The 23,023-nt window shown below is 42.8% G+C and overlaps 2 protein-coding genes across 2 annotated transcripts; both read right to left on the reverse strand.

Annotated features, from left to right (window-relative positions):
• Positions 1–18,325: 18,325 nt before the first annotated feature.
• LOC120925090 (radial spoke head 1 homolog) lies at positions 18,326–19,031 on the reverse strand. The gene has a single exon (XM_040335968.1). The coding sequence runs from the start codon at positions 19,022–19,024 to the stop codon at positions 18,326–18,328; it is 699 nt and encodes a 232-aa protein (XP_040191902.1). The 5' UTR covers positions 19,025–19,031.
• Positions 19,032–19,666: 635 nt separating this feature from the next.
• LOC120925091 (radial spoke head 1 homolog) lies at positions 19,667–20,078 on the reverse strand. Its single transcript, XM_040335969.1, is given in 1 exon segment — positions 19,667–20,078. A coding segment is annotated over 1 exon segment (405 nt). The 5' UTR covers positions 20,072–20,078.
• Positions 20,079–23,023: the final 2,945 nt, after the last annotated feature.

Raw genomic sequence — 23,023 nt, forward strand, 5'->3', positions numbered from 1 at the left:
TGTGTGTGTGTGTGTGTGTGTGTGTGTGTATGTGTATGTGTATGTGTGTATATATATATATATATAATATACACACACATACACACGTGTTATATAGATACTGTATATATATATATATATAGATACTGTATGTATATATATATATATATATATATATATATATATATATATATATATATATATATATATATATATACATATACATATACACACATATACATACATACATACACACACACACACACACACGTATATTGTTGTTAATATTCATTTTTAACCCACTGGTGTTGAAATTAGGAAGAAATAAGCCTTCTTCCTCTTATCACACCAGCTTCTCTCCCAGATTCTCCACCTCTGAGCTGGTGAATCTGGAAGGGAGATATTTCAGTGGAAGAGCTGTGAAATCTTCAGATCACGGTTTATTAAACTGGCCGTTTGTGACAAAACATGTGCTGTGATGTGAAGTGAAGAATGTGTTCTCTGCTTCTTATCACAATTTATTAAACCGGCAATGCTCTGTGATAAGCAGTGATCAGCCGTGATCATCATGATCTCCGCTTATCACGGTTTATTAAACGTACACCTCAATTTGCTGCTGCCTCAAAGGCCAATTGTTCGGTCCCCTTCGATTCAATCAGGACCTTTTCGCAAGGGCCTTTTCTTTGGTTTAAATGGAGGGGCAATGTAAATGGCCTCAAACGTGCCGATTTAAACATGAATGTGCTAATTGTTCAGGCATGCACCCAGCTTTTAGATGCTTTAAGAAAATGTTGTTGAGTGCACAACCACCGTCTAAGGACATTTTTCGTAAAGGCAGTAACTCCAGTGAAGCTGGCAGAAATGTTGCCATATCTCCACATTTGGCCGCAGCATCCGGATGCGGGCCTGCTAATTGAGGGATTCCGGTTGTGTTTTTTATTGCCCTCATTTTCTGGGGTAGGGTGTACGGTTGTTGGCAATTTGCCCTCGGTTAACAGATTTAAGGAGGTCGTTAGAGTTAAGATTGCTAAAGAAGTTGTGGCAGGTAGACTTTCGGGTCCTTTTTCTTCTCCCCCGTTTGAAAATTTTAGGATGTCTCCGTTGGGCATTATCCCTAAAAAAGACGGAAACATTTTCAGAATGATACATCATTTGTCATTTCCTGAGGGAGCTTTGTTAAATGACGATATTGACCCAGATGTTTGTTCGGTATCATATAGTTTGTTTGATGATGCCATTTGTTTAATTCGTTCGGTTGGTTGTTCCGCTTATTTGACTAAGGCGGATAGTAAGGCGGCTTTTCATCTCTTGCCCATCCATCCCTCTGCTTTAAATTCCCTTGGGTTTTTATTTTGAAGATGAATTTTATTTCGATCGTTGTCTGCCGATGGGATGTTCCATCTTGTGTTTTTATTTCGAGACGTTTTCATCGTTTTTGGAATGTCAGTTTCGCTTGTCATGTGTTCGGTTACGTTGGTGCACTATCTGGACGATTTTCTTTTTATAGGAGCTTCCTCGGCCGACTGTTTGTATTTTACTGCATTTAGGATGCTTTGTAGGAAATTTGGGGTGCCTCTGGCAGAAGAAAAATCTGTCTGGCCTACCACGTCGCTGGAGTTTCTTGGTATCACAATTGATGCTGAGAGGATGGAATTCCGCCTGCCTCCTGAGAAAGTTAGGCTTACTCAAATCTAAAGAAACCAAAAACCTCATACGACTAAGGTTACTTTGCGTACGTTGCAGGCTTTGTTGGGTTTAGTAGCTTTCGCTACTAGGGTCATAGCTGTGGGGAGAGTTTTTTCCAAACGATTGTACAAGGCTTTAGCTGGAGTGAAAGACCCTTGGCATTTTGTTAGGATTTCATGTGATTTGAGAGAGGATTTGAAGGTTTGGGATTGTTTTTTTGTTTTTTAGGTGTTATTTCTCTGTTGAGTAACACTGACACTTGACAGTGTCTCCTTTTTTTTTTCCATCCATAAAGATTTTATTGAGAAAAAAGGAACAGCGTTGCAGATAAAACAGCATCATCAACATACATGACAAGCGAATACAAGAGGAGCTACAACGTGTTGCTACACTTGAGATATAGGTACAAGCAAAATATCTATGACAAAATTCAAATAATCTTCTCACGATCCATATGAACACTCATTTATTGCATATCTCCCATGGGAGAATGTATCTCAAAGTGGCAAAGGAAGACATCAGGATGCTCGTGTTCAAAAGGCCTCTGAATCCATTTACACATTTTAACTTATATCCAATTATGGCTCCTTGATGGGATTGTTTTCTGGTTTCTTTTAATGGTTGTTGTTTTTGGCAATCTCCATTCTGTGATGTTTCTGCACTCCCCCTTTTTACGGATGCTGCGGGGTCTTGCAGTTATGGTGTCTTCTGGGATGGGCATTGGTCGGCTTCTAGTTGGCCTGTGGATTGGATTGAGAGAGGTTTGACATCAACCATTGTATTTTTGGAAATTTTTCCCATTCTAGTTGCCTTGGAATTGTGGGGCGAAAAGTTTCGCAATTCTAGGTTGCTCTTTCATTCCGATAATAAAGGTGTAGTTTTCGCCATAAATTGTATGTCTTCAAAGTCTCATCCTGTACTTGCTTTTCTACGTCATGTTGTGTTTAAATGTCTTCTTTTTAATATTTTCTGTTAGACAGGTACTGAAAGGGTATCGGAAGAGTAAATTTGTGGTGGATGCGCGGGTTCCGGTTACTGTGGAGCTGCTGTGGGCCTTGATAGCGGCAACTGATGAGGTACGTTTGTCTGTTTATGAGGCTGGGCTTTTCAAGGTGTTGTTTAGCGTGTTTTTTTGGCGCTTTTAGGATTTCTGAACTGTTGCCTAGATCCTCTGGTGCGGGTAATGGCCTTTTCTACTCGGATTTAAAGTTCAATGGTGATAGTATTTGTATCCTTCTAAGGAGTAGTAAAACTGATCAGTTGGGAAAAGGTCGGCTGATTGTGATTACCAAAGTTTTTGATAGTACTATTTGTGCATATCAGCTAATGGCTGCTTATTGTTCAGTTCGTCCTAAAGTCGAGTCTCGATTGTACATGTTGATGGACTTCCGCTTACCCAGTTTCAATTTTCGGCTGTCCTGCGTAAATGTTTGGTCAAGTTAAATCTTGGCCATTTGCAGGTTACTTCACTGAATAGGTGCGGCTACCGAAGCTTATAGGCTTGGTTTGTCTGACACTGCGATCCAGGATCTGGGTGGGTGGAAGTCCGACTGTTTTAAGTCATATGTTAGACCTAATCTTTGTTATTTCTAAATATGTTGCAGGCACGTCTTACCATGCCGTTTGGATTTTGGGTCATTCATATATATTTTGGGCTAAGCATCGTGCTTCGGTACGTTCTTATGGGAGTAATTTAGGATTAGATAGAGACCAATTTTTTGTTTGTTGGTACGGCAGACGCGGAATGTCGTGGTTCCACTTGCGCCCTGCTGTAAATAGACTGTATTCTTCATGGCCTCATCCAATTCTTCCATTTGGGGGGTAATGATTTAGGTCATTATAAAACTCTGGATTTGATTAATAGAATTAAGGATGATTTGTATCAGTTACATTTGGTCCTCCCTAGTACGGTACTAATTTTCTCTGAAATTACTACTAGAATTGCGTGGTTGTTGTCTCCTGAACTACTGTTCTTGGAGAAGATAAAAAAAAAAGGTTAATAGAGCAGTAGCTAAATGTATGCCATCTGTGGGGGGACTTTCCTTTAGGCATGTGGATATGGAGGATGGTCTTCCAGGTTTTTATCGCCCAGACAATGTTCATTTGTCGAATGTGGCTTTAGATTTATTTAATTTGGATTTACAGTCTTGTGTTGAGTTGGCCGTTGCCGGGGTGGGGGTGCCAGGCTTTTAGTTAAAGCCCAGCGTGTGGGGATGTTTCTTCACAGTATGTAGTATTTAGTTCGAGCTGTTATGGCTGAACTAATTAATGGAGTTATGGTATGTTTCAGAAGTATTGTAAAGTAATGTTTTTGGCCATAATATAGTTCAGTATAAAATACCAACAATTAAAGAGCTACGGCCACCTATACCAACAAATAAAACATTTTATTAAATATATATAATATTGGTCTCACAGTAAAATAATTCGATAGTTTAATTATTTCTGTATTCATTCCCATGGGTTTTTTCTGTTGCTGGGAGAGGCAGTTGTTGCCTAGAGGGGTTTACTGTTAAGGAGAATTCTATTGTAGCTGGCTGCTGGTTGGTCTATCGATACTGTCTGCAGGGAGATCTTTTGTTGCTGCTGGGGGTCTGTTGTTGCTAGGGGGGGGGGTCTTATTTTGTTGAGAGTGGTCTATTGTTATTGCCTGCAGGGGATCTATTTTACTGCTTTCTTGTTATTAACAAATTAAAGGGGCAGTACTGGGAGGTGGGACCAAGGAATGGTGTTTGGAGGTAGTTAGTGGTGAAGACGGGGTAACTCCAAAAAGGGAGAGTTCCTGCACCTATTCTCTGAGAAAAAAAAGCCCTGCTTACAACAAAAACATGGGTGGAGTTGACCTCTCTGACCAGATCTTGCAGCCTTACCTGGTGCTGAGGAAATTTAAAACCTGGTACAAAAAAGTTGCAATATACCTTATCCAGGTGGCTATCCACATTTCATTTGTCTTCATTAAAAAAAATCTGGTGGTATTGACACCTTCCTGCAGTACCAGGAAAAAATATATATAGACCACCTGATGTTTCAAGCAGACCCCAGACAACCTGCAGAAATCAGAGGATGTCAGGAGACTAACAGAAAGACACTTGTTGTGTCCTATCCCAATCACAGCAAGCTGCAAATTCCCCAGGAAGAAGTGTCGCGTGTGTGTGGCAAAAATGGCAAAAGATGCAATACTCGTTACCACTGTCCCACGTGCCCTTCCAATCCAGGCTTGTGCCTCGACCCTTGCTTTGAAATTTACCACACCATCCGACATTATTAGAAACTAGTGAGGTAGGAGGTTAAAGTTTGCCTTATTTCTTCCCTTCCATAAAATAATGTCAGTCATTTACACATTTTTTTTTTTTTTACGCAGGGTTTTGGGTTAGCCTTAAAATGAGAAATTCACCAAGAATGCACATTTTTTTGCAGGTGAAAAAAAATAAAAAAAGTTTTTTTTTTTTTTGTTAGGAGCCTGTAAAGCATTGCACCCACGGTCAGCAGATTGTGGGTGTAATTACACGTTCCTGCGGACTGCCTGTGTAGTTGTCTGCCCGAACCTCCAATACAGGCAGGCAGTTTTGATGATGACTCATTAATTAAATTGATTTCCTGATACAATCTCAGGGTTACCAATTTCTGTGGCTGGTTTCAAATTAAGGAAAGCATGCAAAATCAGACAAGAAAATCTACATGCTCACCTTTCAACATGGCCAGCCAAGAGAGCGAGCGAGTCCTGTTTTATTAAACATACAACATCACAAAAATGCATTCTCATTGGTCAACCCATACATGTCACACCCACTGATTACACCCAGTCTCTTATTACACAATTCAAAGTTCCTTCAGTCATCGAAGGCGAGAATTTCCTTCCAAAGTCACGAGACACATAGTTCATTTAGGAATGCACTGGGGGATGGGTTGGCTTCCTCTCGAAAAAGTCCATCTGTATGTCCACACAAGCCTCAGAGTGAAGTGTCCAGGAATTCAACATAAAGGAGGGGCCGTAATTAGGAGTGAGGAAGGGGAATAGCTTTCAGTATGTCCATAAAAACTTGGCTTCCAGACTGAGAAACGACATTAACAAATGTTTTATAAGGAAAATATGCGCTTATTGTGATACATAAATTTCATACATGCATATATAATGTATTGATATAAAAACAATATGAAAATATGAAAATAAATTAAAGGAATATAAACCGAGAAACATTTTAGTGGTTCTAATAAAAGAATAAGCCCAACTTATCAAATAGGAATTTTTCCCTAATCCACCAGTTTGTTATGCCCCTCAGTACACGTGACTGAGGTGTATTCGGGCACACTGATAACTCTTCTCATACCAATGCATTCCAGTAGGCGCAGAATCCTTATGAACTTTTATTAGTACAAGACAGAGTAAAACTGAAACAGATACAAACAAGTACAATTAGTAAATAATCACACAATTAGAGCATCCCCAACTACCTAGCTAGAGACACAAAGATAAACGTACCGAAGATGGATCGGTATGGCTGACGAGGGATAGAACTCAGCAGACATGTTTTTCTTTGATTGATTTTTTTCTGTCAAAGCTCATGTTTTGAGTCCTATTTTTGGGGCTCTTTTTGATAATCATATTTATTTAAATAAATTCATACTTTTTTTTACTAAACTTGTATAATATTTATACCGTGCTGCAACACAAAGCCCCTAGGGGTAAATTTCCTTTTTTCCAAGTATTATCAGGGGTGTGCAGCATCCTTTATCCATGGGTTGCAATACCTTTTCTTTGCAAACATTTATTTTGGGTGGCTAAACACCTGTTCCCCAGGGTTTGATACCCATGGACCCAGGACATGAGCTTTAGTTTTTTGTATTTATCCAGCTTTTGTTTGATTCATTTTGACAAACCATTTCTATTCTTTTCAGGGCAGTGAATGGATTAACCTGATGTCCGGTTATGAAACAGAATATGGGAAAGGGGATCAAACTGATACTCAGCTGTAACGGAATGACCCATGACAAACAGAGACTTTGGAAGGATGAGGGGTTCTCCTGTGCCAGCGTCACTAATAACTCTTGTGTCTAGGGTCACCCTGTGTCCCTTTTGGGCATAGGGTGACTGAGAAATATTAATTAGAAATTACATGAGATGGGACATTACTGATAGTTCATATTGCGGGATCTTGAGATATTGCAAGTTGTTGGTTAATGTTGACCCAACCGGTCAATAGTGACTCATTCCTCTGTGTAGACTGTTGACATGCTAAATGAGGCTGGCTCCTGAAAGACCTTTCATTGTGTGATGCTGCTTTGTGTGAATTCTATTGACATAAGATGTGGAATGGAACTTGTCAAGCTGTATGCGGCGACAGAACGTCTGTCTAAGATGTGGAATGTGACTTCTCAGGTGTAGTAATTAGGTCAGCCTGGCGCCGAAATGTCTGGATACTGATTAGTAATTAGCCTATCTGAAGGTGTATTGAAGCCCCAGTGTGTGATGAGGGGGGTGGAGAGTCTCTTTGTTCCTTTCATGCTTGAACTGTATAAAACCCTGAGAGCATACCATTATAGATGTCATTCATTTGAAACCAGAACCCAGAGCTGTGTGAGTCTCGGTTATTCTGGGAAATGGGATGGATCGGGTCCTGTTGGTTGGAGTGTCAGATAAGCTGTTGTGGTTGATGGATGGAATATCGTAAAACGGTGGTGACCGTTACATCAGCTACGATCACTATTTCAAAAGCTAGGTCGAATCCTAGAGAAAAAGTCCGCTCTTTTTTGGCATGTAAAAACTTTTGATCGGTATGTAAGATAATCCATTAACCCTTTTGGGTTACCTATACACATTTTTCCCAATGTAGAACCTATTAGCCAGGAGTGTAAAAAAGAATGGGAAGAAAACCTGAAATCTTGTTCTAGGGAGAGGATGCTCATTTTAACTAAAGAGTACAATAAACAAAATTGACTCTCTTGACAGTGATATCAATAATTTGGAGATAGAGCTGGCACCTTTCAGAGATCATCCGCTCTTTCCCAAATTACAAACCAAACTAAAAAAAAAAGTATCTATTTTCAACAAAAGTATTTTACATAAAAAATAATTAAAATTTTGCTGTGACTTGGCTTCTCGGAGGGGCGTGCTTATAAATGGCAGACCACTAACACACAAACTGCAAAGAAAAATTCCCAATTGAGAGAGTCGAGATCAAATCCTGATCTCTCCCAATCACAAGGTCAGTTTAAGGGCCAACAGGAAAGGGATCCCACCGTAAAGAACAAAGCTAGACAGAAGAGAAGCCGTAACAATCGGGGCTCCTTTGAACAAGCAAATAAAAAGCATATTACCGATACTGACTCATTGCCAACCAGCGATAATTCACAAGCTGGTTCCAGCTCTTCACTCCAAACGAAGATGGATTCCAGTGCTGAGACTCTATTAGATTCTGGAATCTCTGATACCTCTCGCTCTGCAGACATCAATGCACCATCCATTGTATCTTCCAAATCAACATTGGCTAAAACTTTAAACTCCATACGGGGAGCTGTGATTTCCCCCAAACCAAGGGAGGGGGGGGGGGGAGTCTGCACTCCCCCAGGGTTCAAATGGAACCTCCAAGAGTCATACATTTATCATCTTACCCCCTTTCTGGGTCAGAAACCAGCCTCCTATCACATGGTTTAACCACTTCCATACAGGGCACTTATACACCTTCCCGCCCAGGCCAATTTTTAGTTTTCAGCGCCGTTGCACTTTGAATGACAATTGCGCGCTCGTGCTACATTGTACCCAATTTTTTTTTAACATTTTGTACCCACAAATAGAGCTTTCTTTTGGTGGTATTTGATCACCTCTGGGATATTTATTTTCTGCAAAAAAAATAAAAAACTGACCAAAAATTTAGATTTTTTTTTGTTTCTGTTATAAAACATTGTAAATAAGTATGTTTTCCCCTTCACTGATGGGCACTGATGGTACTGCACTGACGGGCACTGAAAAGGCGGCACTGATGGGCACCGATAAGGTGGCACTGATGTGATGGGCACTAATATGTGGCACTGATGGGCGGCACGGATAGGCGGCACAGATGGGCATGGATAGGTGGCACAGATGGGCACATATAGGTGGCACTGCTGGGCACGGATAGGCGGCACGGATGGGCACTGATAGGCGGCACAGATGGGCACTATCGTATGTGTTGTACTAATGGATGCCAATCAGTGCCAAACAATGCCTGCCAATCAGTGATGCCCATTGTGGGCACTGATTGGCATCCATTGCGGGACTGATTGGCATCCATTGTTTGTGTCCTTCTCATCCCTGGTGGTCTAGAGTGGCATACCTTTTGTTTTAATCCCTGGTGGTCTAGTAGGCATCCCTGGTGGCCAGTGGGCATCCCCGGTGGTCCAGTGGGCTTCCTCTGGGGGGCTGTGCTGATAATCGATCAGCACAAACCCCCCCTGTCACAGGAGCAGCCGATCGGCTCTCCTCAACTCGCGTCTGACGCGAGTGAGGAAAAGCCGATTACTGTCTTTTCCTATTGACATCGTGATCAGCCGTGATTGGACACGGCTGATCACGTGGTAAAGAGTCTCTGTGAGAGACTCTTTACCTTGATCGGTGTTGCGGGGTGTCAGACTGACACCCCGCAACAACGATCGCCGTGATGCGCGCCCCCAGGGGCGCGCAGCGGCTCAAAATCCTGAGGACGTCATATGACGTCCAGTCAGGATTCTACAACCACTTTGCCGACATCAATATGTCATTGGCAGGCGGCAAGTGATTAAGTTTCTGTCCAGAATCAAATATCGACATTTTTGTTAGCTTTACGTGATCTAACAATTTTGTTCCAGGAAAACAACACTATCGATCTAATTGACCAGATCGATCTTGACACAATCTTGGAAGATATAAATAAATCAACTCTCAATCCTATTTTGCTTTAAAAAAAAAAAACATCCATCAAATTTCCTCCATCCAACCTGTACCCCAATATAGCATTTTTTTTTTTTTTCAATCGACTGTGAATGACATTTGTAAATTGTGCATAGAAAAATCTTCTCCCAAAAATTTAACATTAGATGAAAACTTGGCCCTAGATGACCTTTGCAAAAATCAATCAATCCTTATCAAGGCCTCTGACAAAGGCGGTAACGTTGTTGTAATGGACAATTCCCATTACCAGACCATTTGCCTAAAAATCCTAGCGAACCGTTCTTGGTATAAACCTATCTCGGCTACCCTTCTAGATAGATTTAACAAGGAATTCTATGAATTCATTGACCAAGCTCATACCCACGGGGCCATCTTATAGGATCTATGGGAATACATTAGGACTCGCCACCCACGGGTGGCTACGTTCTACAGTTTACCCAAGATCCACAAAAACCCAACCGAGCCCACTGGACGCCCCATAGTCTCGGGCAATGGTAGCATCACTGAGAATCTCAGAAGAGTAATAGATGCGTACCTATATCCTTTTGTACTGACCTTACCCCCTTTTACAAAAGATACAATTCATTTTTTACAAACAATTGATGAATTGCCCCATACAGCAGAATTTATCCTAGTTGCAATTGATATAGAAGCTCTATACAGTTCAATTCCTAATACCAAAGGTCTGGCCTCCAGCAGAGATCTCGCTACAACAAAGCCCTTAACGGTTTTATTCATGATGGTTTGGAGTTCATCCTCCACCACAACGCCTTTCTCTTTGACGGCTCCCACTACCTCCAGGTACAAGGCGTAGCGATGGGGACATTGTGTGCCCCATCCTATGCCTATCTGTACCTGGGGGAGTGGGAGCAGTCTCTCCTGGACAGCGAGGACCTTGTCAATTACACTAGCCATATTTTGATAGGGCTAAGGTATATCGACGACATCTTCGTTGTCTGGGAAGGGTCAGAGAAACTACTTTTTTAATTTCTTGATTTGATCAATATCAACTCATACAACTTGAAATTTAACATGATGCATGACAAAAATGTTTTGGATTTCCTTGACGCAAAAGGTTTTCACCACTCCATCTGGCAGACTAGGCAGCACACTGTTCCGCAAAGCTATGGCTGGAAACACATTGTTGCACGCTGCTAGTTTCCATCCCCCGGGTTTTTAAGACTCAATACCTTATGGCCAATATCTGCGCCTTCGCAGAAATTGCTTCAATTATACTTTTAAAGAGGAAGCCGGGAAAATGCAAGCTAGACTCCTCGATAGGGGCTACAGCAAATCCTGCCCGAGAAAAGCTTACAACAAAGTGTTTCTCAAGTTTCGTAATGATCTTCTCTTTAAAGCACAGCCAAAAACTACTTGTGTCCAATAACGCCACAAGAATCATTATGTGGTTTTCCAAACAGGACACACAAATCCACGAGATTATCAAACAATATTGGTCCGTCCTATATATATTGGTCTGTTACATTAGGGGTGAATCTTTTTAGGTGTATGGTGCACTTACACCTTCTCTGATCACCTCCCAAATCATCACTGATCTCCAGGATAGTTTTTATCTGAGCTGGACACTCACCAACTCACAGCGTTGTTTTATCTTTTGAACACTAGTTCACACAATATATAGATACTTTGTTTTTATTCTTTTGAATGGTTTATTCCATTTAATTTAAATAGCTGATTTTCTAGATTATTACCACTCTCAGTACTGGTATTTTCTTCATACCTCTGAGTATTTTACACCACCCCACTTTCACTTTGGTAAAAAGTGTTATACTGTTATCTGGCGCCGGAAGTGCAATACTAGGCCACGTTTGTTGCACCCTTTTCTCTATATTTTTTATATATTTATTTATATTTATATAATTCTTCCTTGGCTGCCATGGATGCACTACGCTTCCTTAGTGACAGGAACTTGGATGTAAATACCATTTTCACTGTGAATGAACTAACTACTACACAAACTAATTACAACACTATTTTAACCACCTTGGGCAATACACTTGAAAAACAAGTTAGAACATGGTGGGATATCTGCACTCTTGAACAATACCTTAAGGAGCAGATTATCATACGGAGCCTTAGATGGGAGGTAATACCCCAGGATGGGCTTGATGACAGAGACTCCACGGTGGAGTGGCTTGAATTTTTTAACGTTGTAGGTCTCAAACTACAGGATCTGATTTTAAGAAGAAAGAGAAGGAAAATGACAAAGTTGGAGGCAAAGATTCAGTCACTACTAGACCCTATCAAAGACTCTCAACAGGTGATAGACTTTAATACCCGCTTAAAGAAGCGGCTAGAAAAAGTTGATAAAGAGACTCAAAAGACTAAGATCAAGAAGTTCCACCGAGATTTGGAAGACTTTAAGATGAACTCTATCTACCTCTGGCAACAAAATAATACTACTGAAGCTAGGGAGAACGAAGCAAATACTATGGAAACCCAACAGGAACAGGCCACTGGAGGAACCCAACCTATTTCCAGTGTTATACCACAGTATGACAATGGTAGAAACCCAGGGTTCACTCATATACCCACCAACCATTCCACCCCTACAAGGAATGACTCTAATCAAGCAAGAGGTAGGGGTAGGAATCCAGGGCCATCCAGCCACAACCAAAGACCACCTCCCACGGACACATACTGCCAAGTGCCTGTTTATAACAGATATGAACCCCTACGTGAGGAGGATTTTTGACAAAGGTACCCATCACCAAGCCCTTTTTTAGGGAGGGGCCGGGGTTGGCAGAAAAGGGGCAGGGGGGCATCAGGACACAGGGGGAGATCCTCGACGCACCCTCAACATCACACTCAATAAATACAGGGACCCCAATCAGGGTCCATCATACAGGGACCCACAATGGAGAGACCAACCATATCCAGATCAAGAAAGAGGTCCCCAACCCGGTCCCTGGAGAAGAGATCCAGAGGATGTAGAGCCGGGAGACGGACCAAGGAACAACAAAAAAAGAAGACTGAGAGACTACGACTAGGAGGCATTTTTAATCTGACAGATACCATTTTAACTGACAAGGAGACTAATATTTTAAATTTGGGGCTGAAATGTGGACTGAACCGTCCAATTAATAAATTCAATGTTTTTATTGATATTCATACAGTAAGTACACTAGGAAATTGAACATGAAGAAATATTTTCTGAACAAATACCCCAGTGTTACGAGTAGAATACCAACACCACCAACGGACAGTGGCCTACGGAACAAAATTACTTTTTAACCCCCTAGTAGGATCAAACCAACCTCTAGATGTTTTTAAGGGACTTCTACTTCGCGACCTAGAACATGTCAAACCTAAAAAGAATGTCAATAAGGGACGGAATTGAATTATTGGAGAAAAGAAAAGACATGGTGATAAGACCAGCAGATAAAGGAGGAGGTGTAGTCATTTTAACCACTTGGTAACCGCCCTATAGCCAAAATACGGCTACAAGGCGGTTCCCTAACTCTAGGAGGGCGTCAATATACGTCCTCCCAGAGAGTCAGAATTGCGCGCCCGAGCGGGCGCGCACACGCGATCACCGGCGCTCGGCGGGTCCACGGGACCCGCAGCAACACGGATCGCGGTAAGGAGCCAATGGAAGCGGCTCCTTACCACGTGATCGCGTCGTCCAATGACGGCGCGATCACTTGTAAACAAACCGGCGTCATGTAATGACGCCAGTACCTCCCTCTCTGTACCGTTCGGTACAGTGTGAGAGGAGAGGGAGGGGGGGGGAGCGGGCGGCAGCAGCAGCTGCCGCACTGTGGGCTGGATCTGTGACAATTGCAGTCACAGATCCAGCCATCCCTGCGCAATACTCTGCAATATAAAAATAATAAGCGCTAAAGTATGAGTGCAATACTCTGCAATACCCCACCCCATACTCTGCAATACCCCCCCCCCCATACTCTGCAATACCCCCCCCCCCATACTCTGCAATACCCCCCCCATACTCTGCAATACCCCACCCCATACTCTGCAATACCCCACCCCCCCATACTCTGCAATACCCACCCCCCCATACTCTGCAATACCCACCCCCATACTCTGCAATACCCCCCCCCCCATACTCTGCAATACCCCCCCCCCCATACTCTGCAATACCCCCCCCCATACTCCGCAATACCCTCAATACTCCAATACCTTGCAATACGTCGCCTATGGGGATTTTTAAGTAGCAACGTTTGGCGCAATTTCACGAGCGTGTGCAATTTTGAAGGGTAACATGTTGGGTATCTATTTACTTGGCGTAACTTCATCTTTCATATTATGCAAAAACATTGGGCTAACTTTACTGTTTTGTTTTTTTTTAAGCACAAAACTGTTTTTTTTTTAAAAACACGCGTTCAAAAAATTGCTGCGAAAATACCGTGCAAGATAAAAAGTTGCAACAACCGCCATTGTATTCTCTAGGGTCTTTGAAAAAAAAGCATATATAATGTTTTGGGGTTCTATGTAATTTTTTAGCAAATAAATGATGATTTTTACATGTAGGAGAGAAATGTCAAAATTGGCCTGGGTGCTCCAGAACGCCTGATGGTGCTCCCTGCATGTTGGGCCTCTCTATGTGGCCACGCTGTGTAAAAGTCGCACACATGTGGTATCGCTATACTCGGGAGGAATAGCAGAATGTGTTTTGGGGTGTAATTTGTAGTATGCATATGCTGTGTGTGAGAAATAACCTGCTAATATGACAGAAACTAGATTTTTTTTTTTTTTTTTTTACAGAATTTTCAGTCTTTTTTCTTTTATAGCGCAAAAAATAAAAACCGCAGAGGTGATCAAATACCACCAAAAGAAAGCTCTGTTTGTGTGAAAAAAAGGACAAAAATTTCAGATGGGTACAATGTTGTATGACTGAGTAATTGTCATTCAAATTGTGAGAGCACTGAAAGCTGAAAATTGGTCTGGTGATTAAGGGGGTTTTCGTGCCCAGTGGTCAAGTGGTTAAGTAAAGAATTTTATCATTCACAAATGACCAACATGCTGTCTGACTCAACCACTTAGATTGAAGAAGGACCCTACAACACAGTATGAAAGGAATTTACAAGATCTGGTACAGGCGGGATACCGGTCATATGCAATTTCTAATAAGGAGAGGAAATACTTGATCCCTAGCAGCAGTCGGATACCGACGATTTATACACTACCATAAAATTCACAAAGATGTACAACGCCCACCTGCAAGACCGATAGTGAACGGAATAGGCTCCATCACATCTCGTCTGGGCCAATTCCTCGACCATCACCTCCAAAAAAGTCACTAGAGCCTATCTGAGAGATACGAAAGAACTTCTTATCCAACTACAGGGGATAGACCCAACAGGATTGAACCATGTATATTTAGTAACGGCGGATGTCTCATCGTTGTACACGATAATCCAACATGATGATGCTCTTCTAGCACTGAATTGGGCCCTTTCCAAAAGAGATGACATATCACATACTGTTAAAGTATTCCTACGCAACTGCTTGGATTTTTGCTTAGGACATAATTTCTTTTGGTATAATGATTGTTTTTATCTACAGAGTAAGGGTGTTGCTATGGGGGCCAAATTTGCCCCCAGTATAGCAAATCTTTTTATGGCTGAGTGGGAGGACAAAACGATTTTTAATATAGCACGGAGGGAATTAATATTTTACCGTCGTTATATTGACAATCTGTTTTTTATCTGGGCAGGTCCCCTTTTGACATTGGAAGCTTTTTTAAAGGATCTTAACACAAACACTCGCAATATTTGCTTAACCAGTGAATACAATTAACAGAGTATCCACTTTCTAGATCTCAACATATTTAGAAATGAGAACAAATTAGGCACCAAGGTGTACTTTAAACCGACTGACTCCAAAAGTTTTTTACCTATGCAAAGTGGCCACCACCCTATGTGGCTGAGGAATATCCCTAAAGGTCAATCGATGCGAGTAAAACGCAATTGTAGTAGTGATGTGGACTTTGAATCACAGGCCCAGTTGCTTAAAGGAAAGTTTGTGGAAAAGGGCTATAAAAACAATCATTTGAATAAGATCATTGAGGAATTAACAATACTACCCAGATCTAGTTGCCTATCCACAAGTCAATCCCAAATCAAGCAAAATATACATGAATGGAGCTTCATCTCTGGTTACCATAGCCAGTATAAAGAAATAGAAAAGATTTTCAAAAATCACTGGCATATCCTGTTCTTAGGTAAAACACTTAATACGGTCCTTCCAACAAAACCAGGCTTTATATCTGTATATAAAGCCTGGTTTTGTTGGAAGGACCGTATTAAGTGTTTTACCTAAGAATAGGATATGCCTGTGAAGGCCGTGAGTTTCGGTGACAAAGTTGTGAAAAAGGTTCTCGACCCTCCAAAGAAACCCCCATCTATATGGGACAAGGATGGTTTCTTTCCCTGTAAAAAATGCCTCCCCTGTAAAGAAGCAGATAGGTCAAGAGGTTCAATTGACTCCTTTATTGCCACATCCAATGGAATCCAGTTTCAAGTCAAATCTTTTATCACGTCGCCAAGCCGACGAGGGACCTGCAGGAGGAGGAGAGATTTATACCTCCCAGACTCCTCCTACAAATCCAGGCTAGCCTGCGGCCAGCCTTCTGACTTGTAGTCAGCGTCTTCCCTCGTGATATGAGATAACCCTAATGACCAAGACCTGCGGTGTGCCTTGGCCTAGCTGGTCGGTACGCCTAAAAGAGGGCAAAAAGACACAAATGTAGGTAAGTAAAGAACTTTATTGAATGGATACCACTTAATCTAACAATGAGACAAACACCCTGCTAACCTCCGTACAGGGTTCAGGAATGTATCTGCTGTAGCAGGAGGACCTCCAGCGCCCCATGTGCTTAATGATATACGACGGGACCCCCTGCTTGGAGGCTACGGATGCTGCCCCAATCCTAAATGAATGTCCAGAAAAGCGCTTTGGATCTAACCCTAACTTGGCGAGTAAAATCCTAATATGCGAAATGAATTGTTTTGAAGTAATTGGACGTGTAGGAAAGGGGAGCAGCGGGCTACTTAAAGGAGCGCCTGCAAACAAATTGCAAAGGGAGTCAAGCACTTCCACCGGGCACCATGTTCTATTGGTTCGGTAGTACTTGATGACAAACCCCTGCCCCGTTTGCCTATTCTTATTGTTGGGAAGTTGTAATTCAAAATGTTCAGGAAACCTGGTGAGACTCCCTCTGAGCAGAACAGGCGCCTGACCGCTGGCCTGGGATACTTCTCCGGGGCGGAGAAACCCGAAGAAGCTAAGATAGATAGCTGCTTTGAGAACCAAGCTGGGACCTGCGCCAAAAGGGGAAGGAGACAGTATGTCTGAGGCCTCATACACACGACAGAGTTTCTCGGCAGAATTCAGCGAGAAACTCGGTCAGAGCCGGATTCTGCCGAGAAACTCTGTCGTGTGTACACTTTCGGCCTGATGGAGCCGCCGAGGAACTCGTCGAGAAAATAGAGAACATGTTCTCTATTTTCTCGTTGTTCTATGGGAGAACTCAACTCGCCGAGGAACTCGACGTGTTTGGCACGTCGAGTTCCTCGGCCGTGTGTACGAGGCCTGACATGTCACGGAAAATCTGACCCGTAACCGGTTGCCGAGACAACTGAGACCTCCCCTGGGACCTCTGGATCCCCCTCAGCATGGCTTTCAGCGGGTGAGCAGCAAAAATAGATGGACTGTCGGGAGAATGCAAGGACCTAAAATGCTGAATGCCTGACAAATAAATCTTAATGGTACTGGCAGACAAAGCCAACTTACTGTGGCAATAAGCCACAAAAGACATAATGTAATTAATGTCCCTGGGGCAACTACAAGGATACAAGGTAAGTGTACATGCTGGAATGTCCCTGCAAACTCATGTATATCGGTAGACCCAAAAGAAAACTAAAAATCAGAATAGCCGAACATGTGGCCAATATTAAACTAGGGTACAAGGATCATAATGTATCACTACATTTTAAATTGCATTATGACAGTAACCCCGCCGGCCTGAAGTTTTGGGGGGTAGACCATGTTGGACCCTCATGGAGAGGATGTAATTATGTAAGAGAACTATCCAAACGCGAAACCGAATGGATATACATGGCTGGCACACTAGTACCGAAAGGGTTAAACGTTGACCTTGACAAACTGCTTTATTAGTGACTATTGAGTTTTAATGCTTTTTAACGACCCTTTTTTTAGCCTGTCTGTATGGTCTACCTCACCTTACTACCCGTACACAGACCCACTCTTTGTCTACATCTGATACATTGTTGCCTATGTATTAGGTATCTCTCAGCTCACTTGTCCTGTGCCTCTCCTATCGTTTAATCAGGATTCATGTCCCCGTACCTCTGCACACAGTAGACGGTTGACTTCACCGGTTTTTGTGATCCTTAAACCGGTTCTCTTTTTCAGAGTAATGTTAACTACATAACCATAGTCTTCTATATATATGCTTCAACACATTTTTTATATATATATATATATATATATATATATATATATATATATATATATATATATATATATATATATATATATATATATATATATATATATATATATATATATATATATATATATATTTATATTTTTTTTTTTTATATATATAATTTTTTATATATAACTCCCTTATTTTATAGATTTTTATGTATATGTTTTTTAATGTATATATATATATATATTTTTTTTTTTCATGTATTTTTTATATATTTACATTTTTATATAGTCTATATCTTTCAGTATAGCCGGCTCTCAAACCACTGGAGCTGGGGGTGGCACCACTTCTGTGGGGGACCAGGTAGTCAGGCTGGTGATCCTCTCCGTGTTCCATTGTGTTGCCGTCACTGCCAGAGGCTCCTCCACTTCCTCCTCCTCCTCCTCCTTTTCCTGTTCCACCTGGACGTAGGTCCCGTGCTGCTCACAGCCGATGTCAAATATGTACTTCCCAGGACCGAGCATCGCGGTGTTGGAGAACTTCCCCTGGTAGCAGAGATTGAGAAGAACGAGTTCTCCGGCTCTGTCCTGCTTACCGTTCACCCAGGTGCCGATATTCGATCCCGTGTCCGTGTACACGCCTTGTCCGTGCCTCTGGTGGGAGAACCAGTCTCCGCTGTAGGTGTCTCCGTTGGGATAGGTGTAGACTCCTTGTCCCTGCCGCTGATCATCCACCCAATCACCTTCATATTTGGACCCATCGGGATACATGAAGGTCCCGGCGCCTTGTTTCCGGTTCTGGTGATAATCGCCGATGTACCGCGAGCCGTTCCGGAATCGGTAAGTTCCCTGGCCGTGTCTCTTCCCTTTCTCATATAACCCTTCATAGGTGTCACCGTTCGGCAAACGTGCTTCACCCTGACCGTGTCTCTCCTCCACTTCATTCCGCTCCCCTTCATATTCCCCGAGGTCAGGCTCGTGTTCCTCCTCAAACTCCTCTGATCCCAGGTCCGACATCTCTTCTCTTCTCCCTCTCTACTGTCTGTGTACACTCCCCCAATACCTTTTTATATAGCTTGTTTTGCTTTGACAGGTATCACGTCTAGCCCTGGCAAATCGTCCGGTACTTCAATTAATTATTTAGATGATCTCCAAAGGGAGTGTGGATTCAACGATTCTTTTATTTTCTATTATCCAACAGGGGACCCATATCGACAGGACACCGGCATGCAACACCAATGTAAGGTTTGGCCCATTGATAAATCAGGTGGAAAACGCATAGTTTGATTGGAGAAGGGGTTGTGGTGAACTGACCAATCCAATTTACAATTCCTTACGGTGGGCATTCAGTGAACTTGTCAAACAAACCTGGATACACTTGTAGGGAAATGGAATTATTTGGTTTAAATTGACTCAATATACACCAAGGTGCTCTATGACAACAAATGCAGCCGCTCACCAAAGAAAAAAATGGTGAGATGGAACATTACTCTACAACTGAGTAAAGACATCATATGTGACCCAAGACTATTGTGGGATCTAAAAGATCTCTCACTTCTGTTATAAAGGGGAACTAAAAAAATAATTATACTAGCGCTCTGAAAATACCGACCCAAAAGTGTTACTATCTCAGGTGATGACATGGTTGGTAAAACACAACTACTTCGATCCCGTGTCCGTGTACACGCCTTGTCCGTGCCTCTGGTGGGAGAATCAGTCTCCGCTGTAGGTGTCTCCGTTGGGATAGGTGTAGACTTCTTGTCCCTGTTGCTGGTCATCCACCCAATCACCTTCATATTTGGACCCATCAGGATACATGAAGGTCCAGGCGCCTTGTTTCCGGTTCTGGTGATAATCTCCGATGTACCGCGAGCCGTTCCGGAATCGGTAAGTTCCCTGGCCGTGTCTCTTCCCTTTCTCATATAACCCTTCATAGGTGTCACCGTTTGGAAAACGTGTTTTACCCTGACCGTGTCTCTCCTCCACTTCATTCCGCTCCCCTTCATATTCCCCGAGGTCAGGCTTGTGCTCCTCCTCAAACTCCTCTGATCCCAGGTCCGACATCTCTTCTCTTCTCCCTCTCTACTGTCTGTGTACAATCCCCCCATACCTTTTTATATAGCTTGTTTTGCTTTGACAGGTATCCCGCCTAGTCCTGGCAAATCGGCCGGTACTTCAATTAATTATTTAGATGATCTCCAAAGGGAGTGTGGATTCAACGATTCTTTTATTTTCTATTATCCAACAGGGGACCCATATTGACAGGACACCGGCATGCCACACCAACAACTGCAGCTGCATTTGACAACAAATGCAGCCGCTCAACAAAGAAAAAAATGGTGAGATGGAACATTACTCTACAACTGAGTAAGGACATCATACGTGATCCAAGACTATTGTGGGATCTAAAAGATCTCTCACTTCTGTCATAAAGGCGGAACTAAAAAATTATTATAGTAGCGCTCTGAAAATACAGACCCAAAAGTGTTACTATCTCAGGTGATAACATGGTTGTTAAAACACAACTATCTGCATTGGATCATAACAAGAAAATGCACATCGGTAAAGAACAGTTGTCTCTGTGAAACTTCCAATGAAAACCTGTCATGCCCTTGTACATATTGAGGATAGGCAAGAGTGGACTGTAGGAGTGATCTATGTGAGACCAAAACCGTAATAATCTTCTGCGATGAAATTCATCATTGGGCCGCTGGGAGAGATATCCAGGTAATGGGACAGTGTTGGTGTGCATGTGTACGATTGTGCCGTGCGCACATATCTGCAGGGCTGGGATACGAGCAAAGTGGCTATAATTCCGGGCGGAAACAATGTCTAAAGGTGGCCAGAAGTGGCGGGTGGAACGAAGACATTGGCCGGAGGTGTGCGCATGAGCAGTAGCGACTCCGTGGACGGCTGGAAGTGGCGGGTGGGAAGCAAAGACGCTTGCGCTTCCTGGCCACACCGCCTGCACACATGGCATTGGCCAGAGGTGTGCACAGAAGCGGTAGTGATGCCCAGAACTGGTGGGTGGAACGCAAACACCCCCACACTTCCTGGCTATGGGACGGTGTGCGGTCCACCCAGCACACTAGGAGGTCTCTGGCTCCTGTAGTATACAGGCTTTAGAGCGACACCACCCAGCCTGAATTCTCTTCATACCACTTCCCCCTATCAATCTGTAGGGACTGTGATATCGAGGCATGATGCGGTGGGCCATTCCTGGGGGGCACTCTATCTATATTAAGCCTACTTCAGAATACATCCATTGATTATAGATGGGAGGCTATTCTATCCCATTTGAGAATAGGAATGTATTTTATGTGAGCTGAGACACCAGATGGAGCTAGTCCATATAGGTGGGTGTGACCTTGTCTGGAGGGTGTCGTTTGGGGCGTGGGCACATGGATACATATAGAGGCAATCAGGAGAGACTAGCCATTGGCCATCCAGGCTCTGAGGAAAAGGGTTTGCCCTTGAAACGCGTCAGTAGTTTGGGATGTCCTCTGACCCCCTTTGACATCAGGTCCAGGTTGCAGGTGTCCAGAGACGCAGTCATACCAAGCTTTCCTTACATGCTCGTTTGTGAGTATAAACATTGTTTTTATGCTCTTATTAAAACTCTACCATTGGTAATGCACAAGGTAGGGTGCGCCCTCCTTTTTTTTGATCTATGAGACCAATCAGGAATTTCCATTTGATCTAATAGTAAAAAAAAAAAAAAAAAATGCCTTGGCGTTCGATGGACAACACTGAACCATAAAACATTTCTCCAATAAACCAAAAACATTCATCTGAACACGAGACCTAAATTGCTGCACTTATAGGGGCAGATCCACAAAGATATTACGCCGGCGTATCTCTTGATACGCCGGCGTAATTTCAAATTTTGCGTGTCGTATCTTTGTTTTGTATCCTCAAAACAAGATACAACGGCATCTCGGCTAGATCCGACTGGCGTACGTCTTAGTACGCCGTCGGATCTAAGCTGCAATTTTTCAGCGGCCGCTAGGTGGCGTTTCCGTCGAATTCTGCGTCGAGTATGCAAATTAGCTAGTTACGGCGATCCCCGCGTATAGTTAAAGCTGCTGTTATGAGGCATACTCCATGTTAAGTATGGCCGGCGTTCCCGCGTACAATTTAGATTTTTTTACGTCGTTTGCGCAAGTCGTTCGCGAATAGGGATTTGCGTAGAATGACGTCACCGTCGCGAGCATTGGCTTGTTCCGGGTTAATTTCGAGCATGCGCACTGGGATAACGTTGTTTACGTCGGGTCACGACGTATTAACATCAAACACGCCCCTTTACATCCATTTGAATTCCGCGCCATTACGCCACCAAAAATACACTACGCCGCCATAACTTACGGCGCAAATTCTTTGAGGATTCAAAAAAATAATAATAAAGTTACGGCGGCGTAGTGTATCTTAGATACGCTGCGCCTGGCGCAAAGGTACGTGGTTCTGCCCCATTGTGTGTAGCCGTGTTCACCTTCCCACCATGGCGGAGGAGCGGGACAAAAACTAACTTCCCCAACTGTATTGGAGCGTTGGACGGCAGACATGTACACGTCAAAAAAAAAAAACACCTAAGTCTGGATCTGTGTATTTTAATTACAAGAAATATTTTTCCATATAGTGTTGCTTGCACTAGCAGGTGCCAAATCGAAATGTATATGTGTTGACGTTGGAGCATATTGGGCAGTCAAGGGTATTCTCACATTTTTAGAAAATCCGCCATGGGCCGTCACATACACGGAGGTCGATTTGGAATTCCGGGTTGGAGGACTCTTCCAAACATTACAGAGCCGATACTACCTCATGTCATAGTGGCTGATAAGGCATTCGGCCTTTCAGAACATATAATGAGACCATACAGTGGCCAAGGACAAAACCATCAAGACCGAAATTTTCAATTACAGACTCAGTCGTGCAAGACACATAAATCGCTGCTAAACGCGGCATGCAAACGCGGAAAAAAGGGAGCGTCCCGTGTGCATGGGGCCTAAGTCCTACAGG

The sequence above is a fragment of the Rana temporaria genome, chromosome 1, assembly GCF_905171775.1.
Source record: "Rana temporaria chromosome 1, aRanTem1.1, whole genome shotgun sequence".
NCBI lineage: Eukaryota > Metazoa > Chordata > Amphibia > Anura > Ranidae > Rana > Rana temporaria.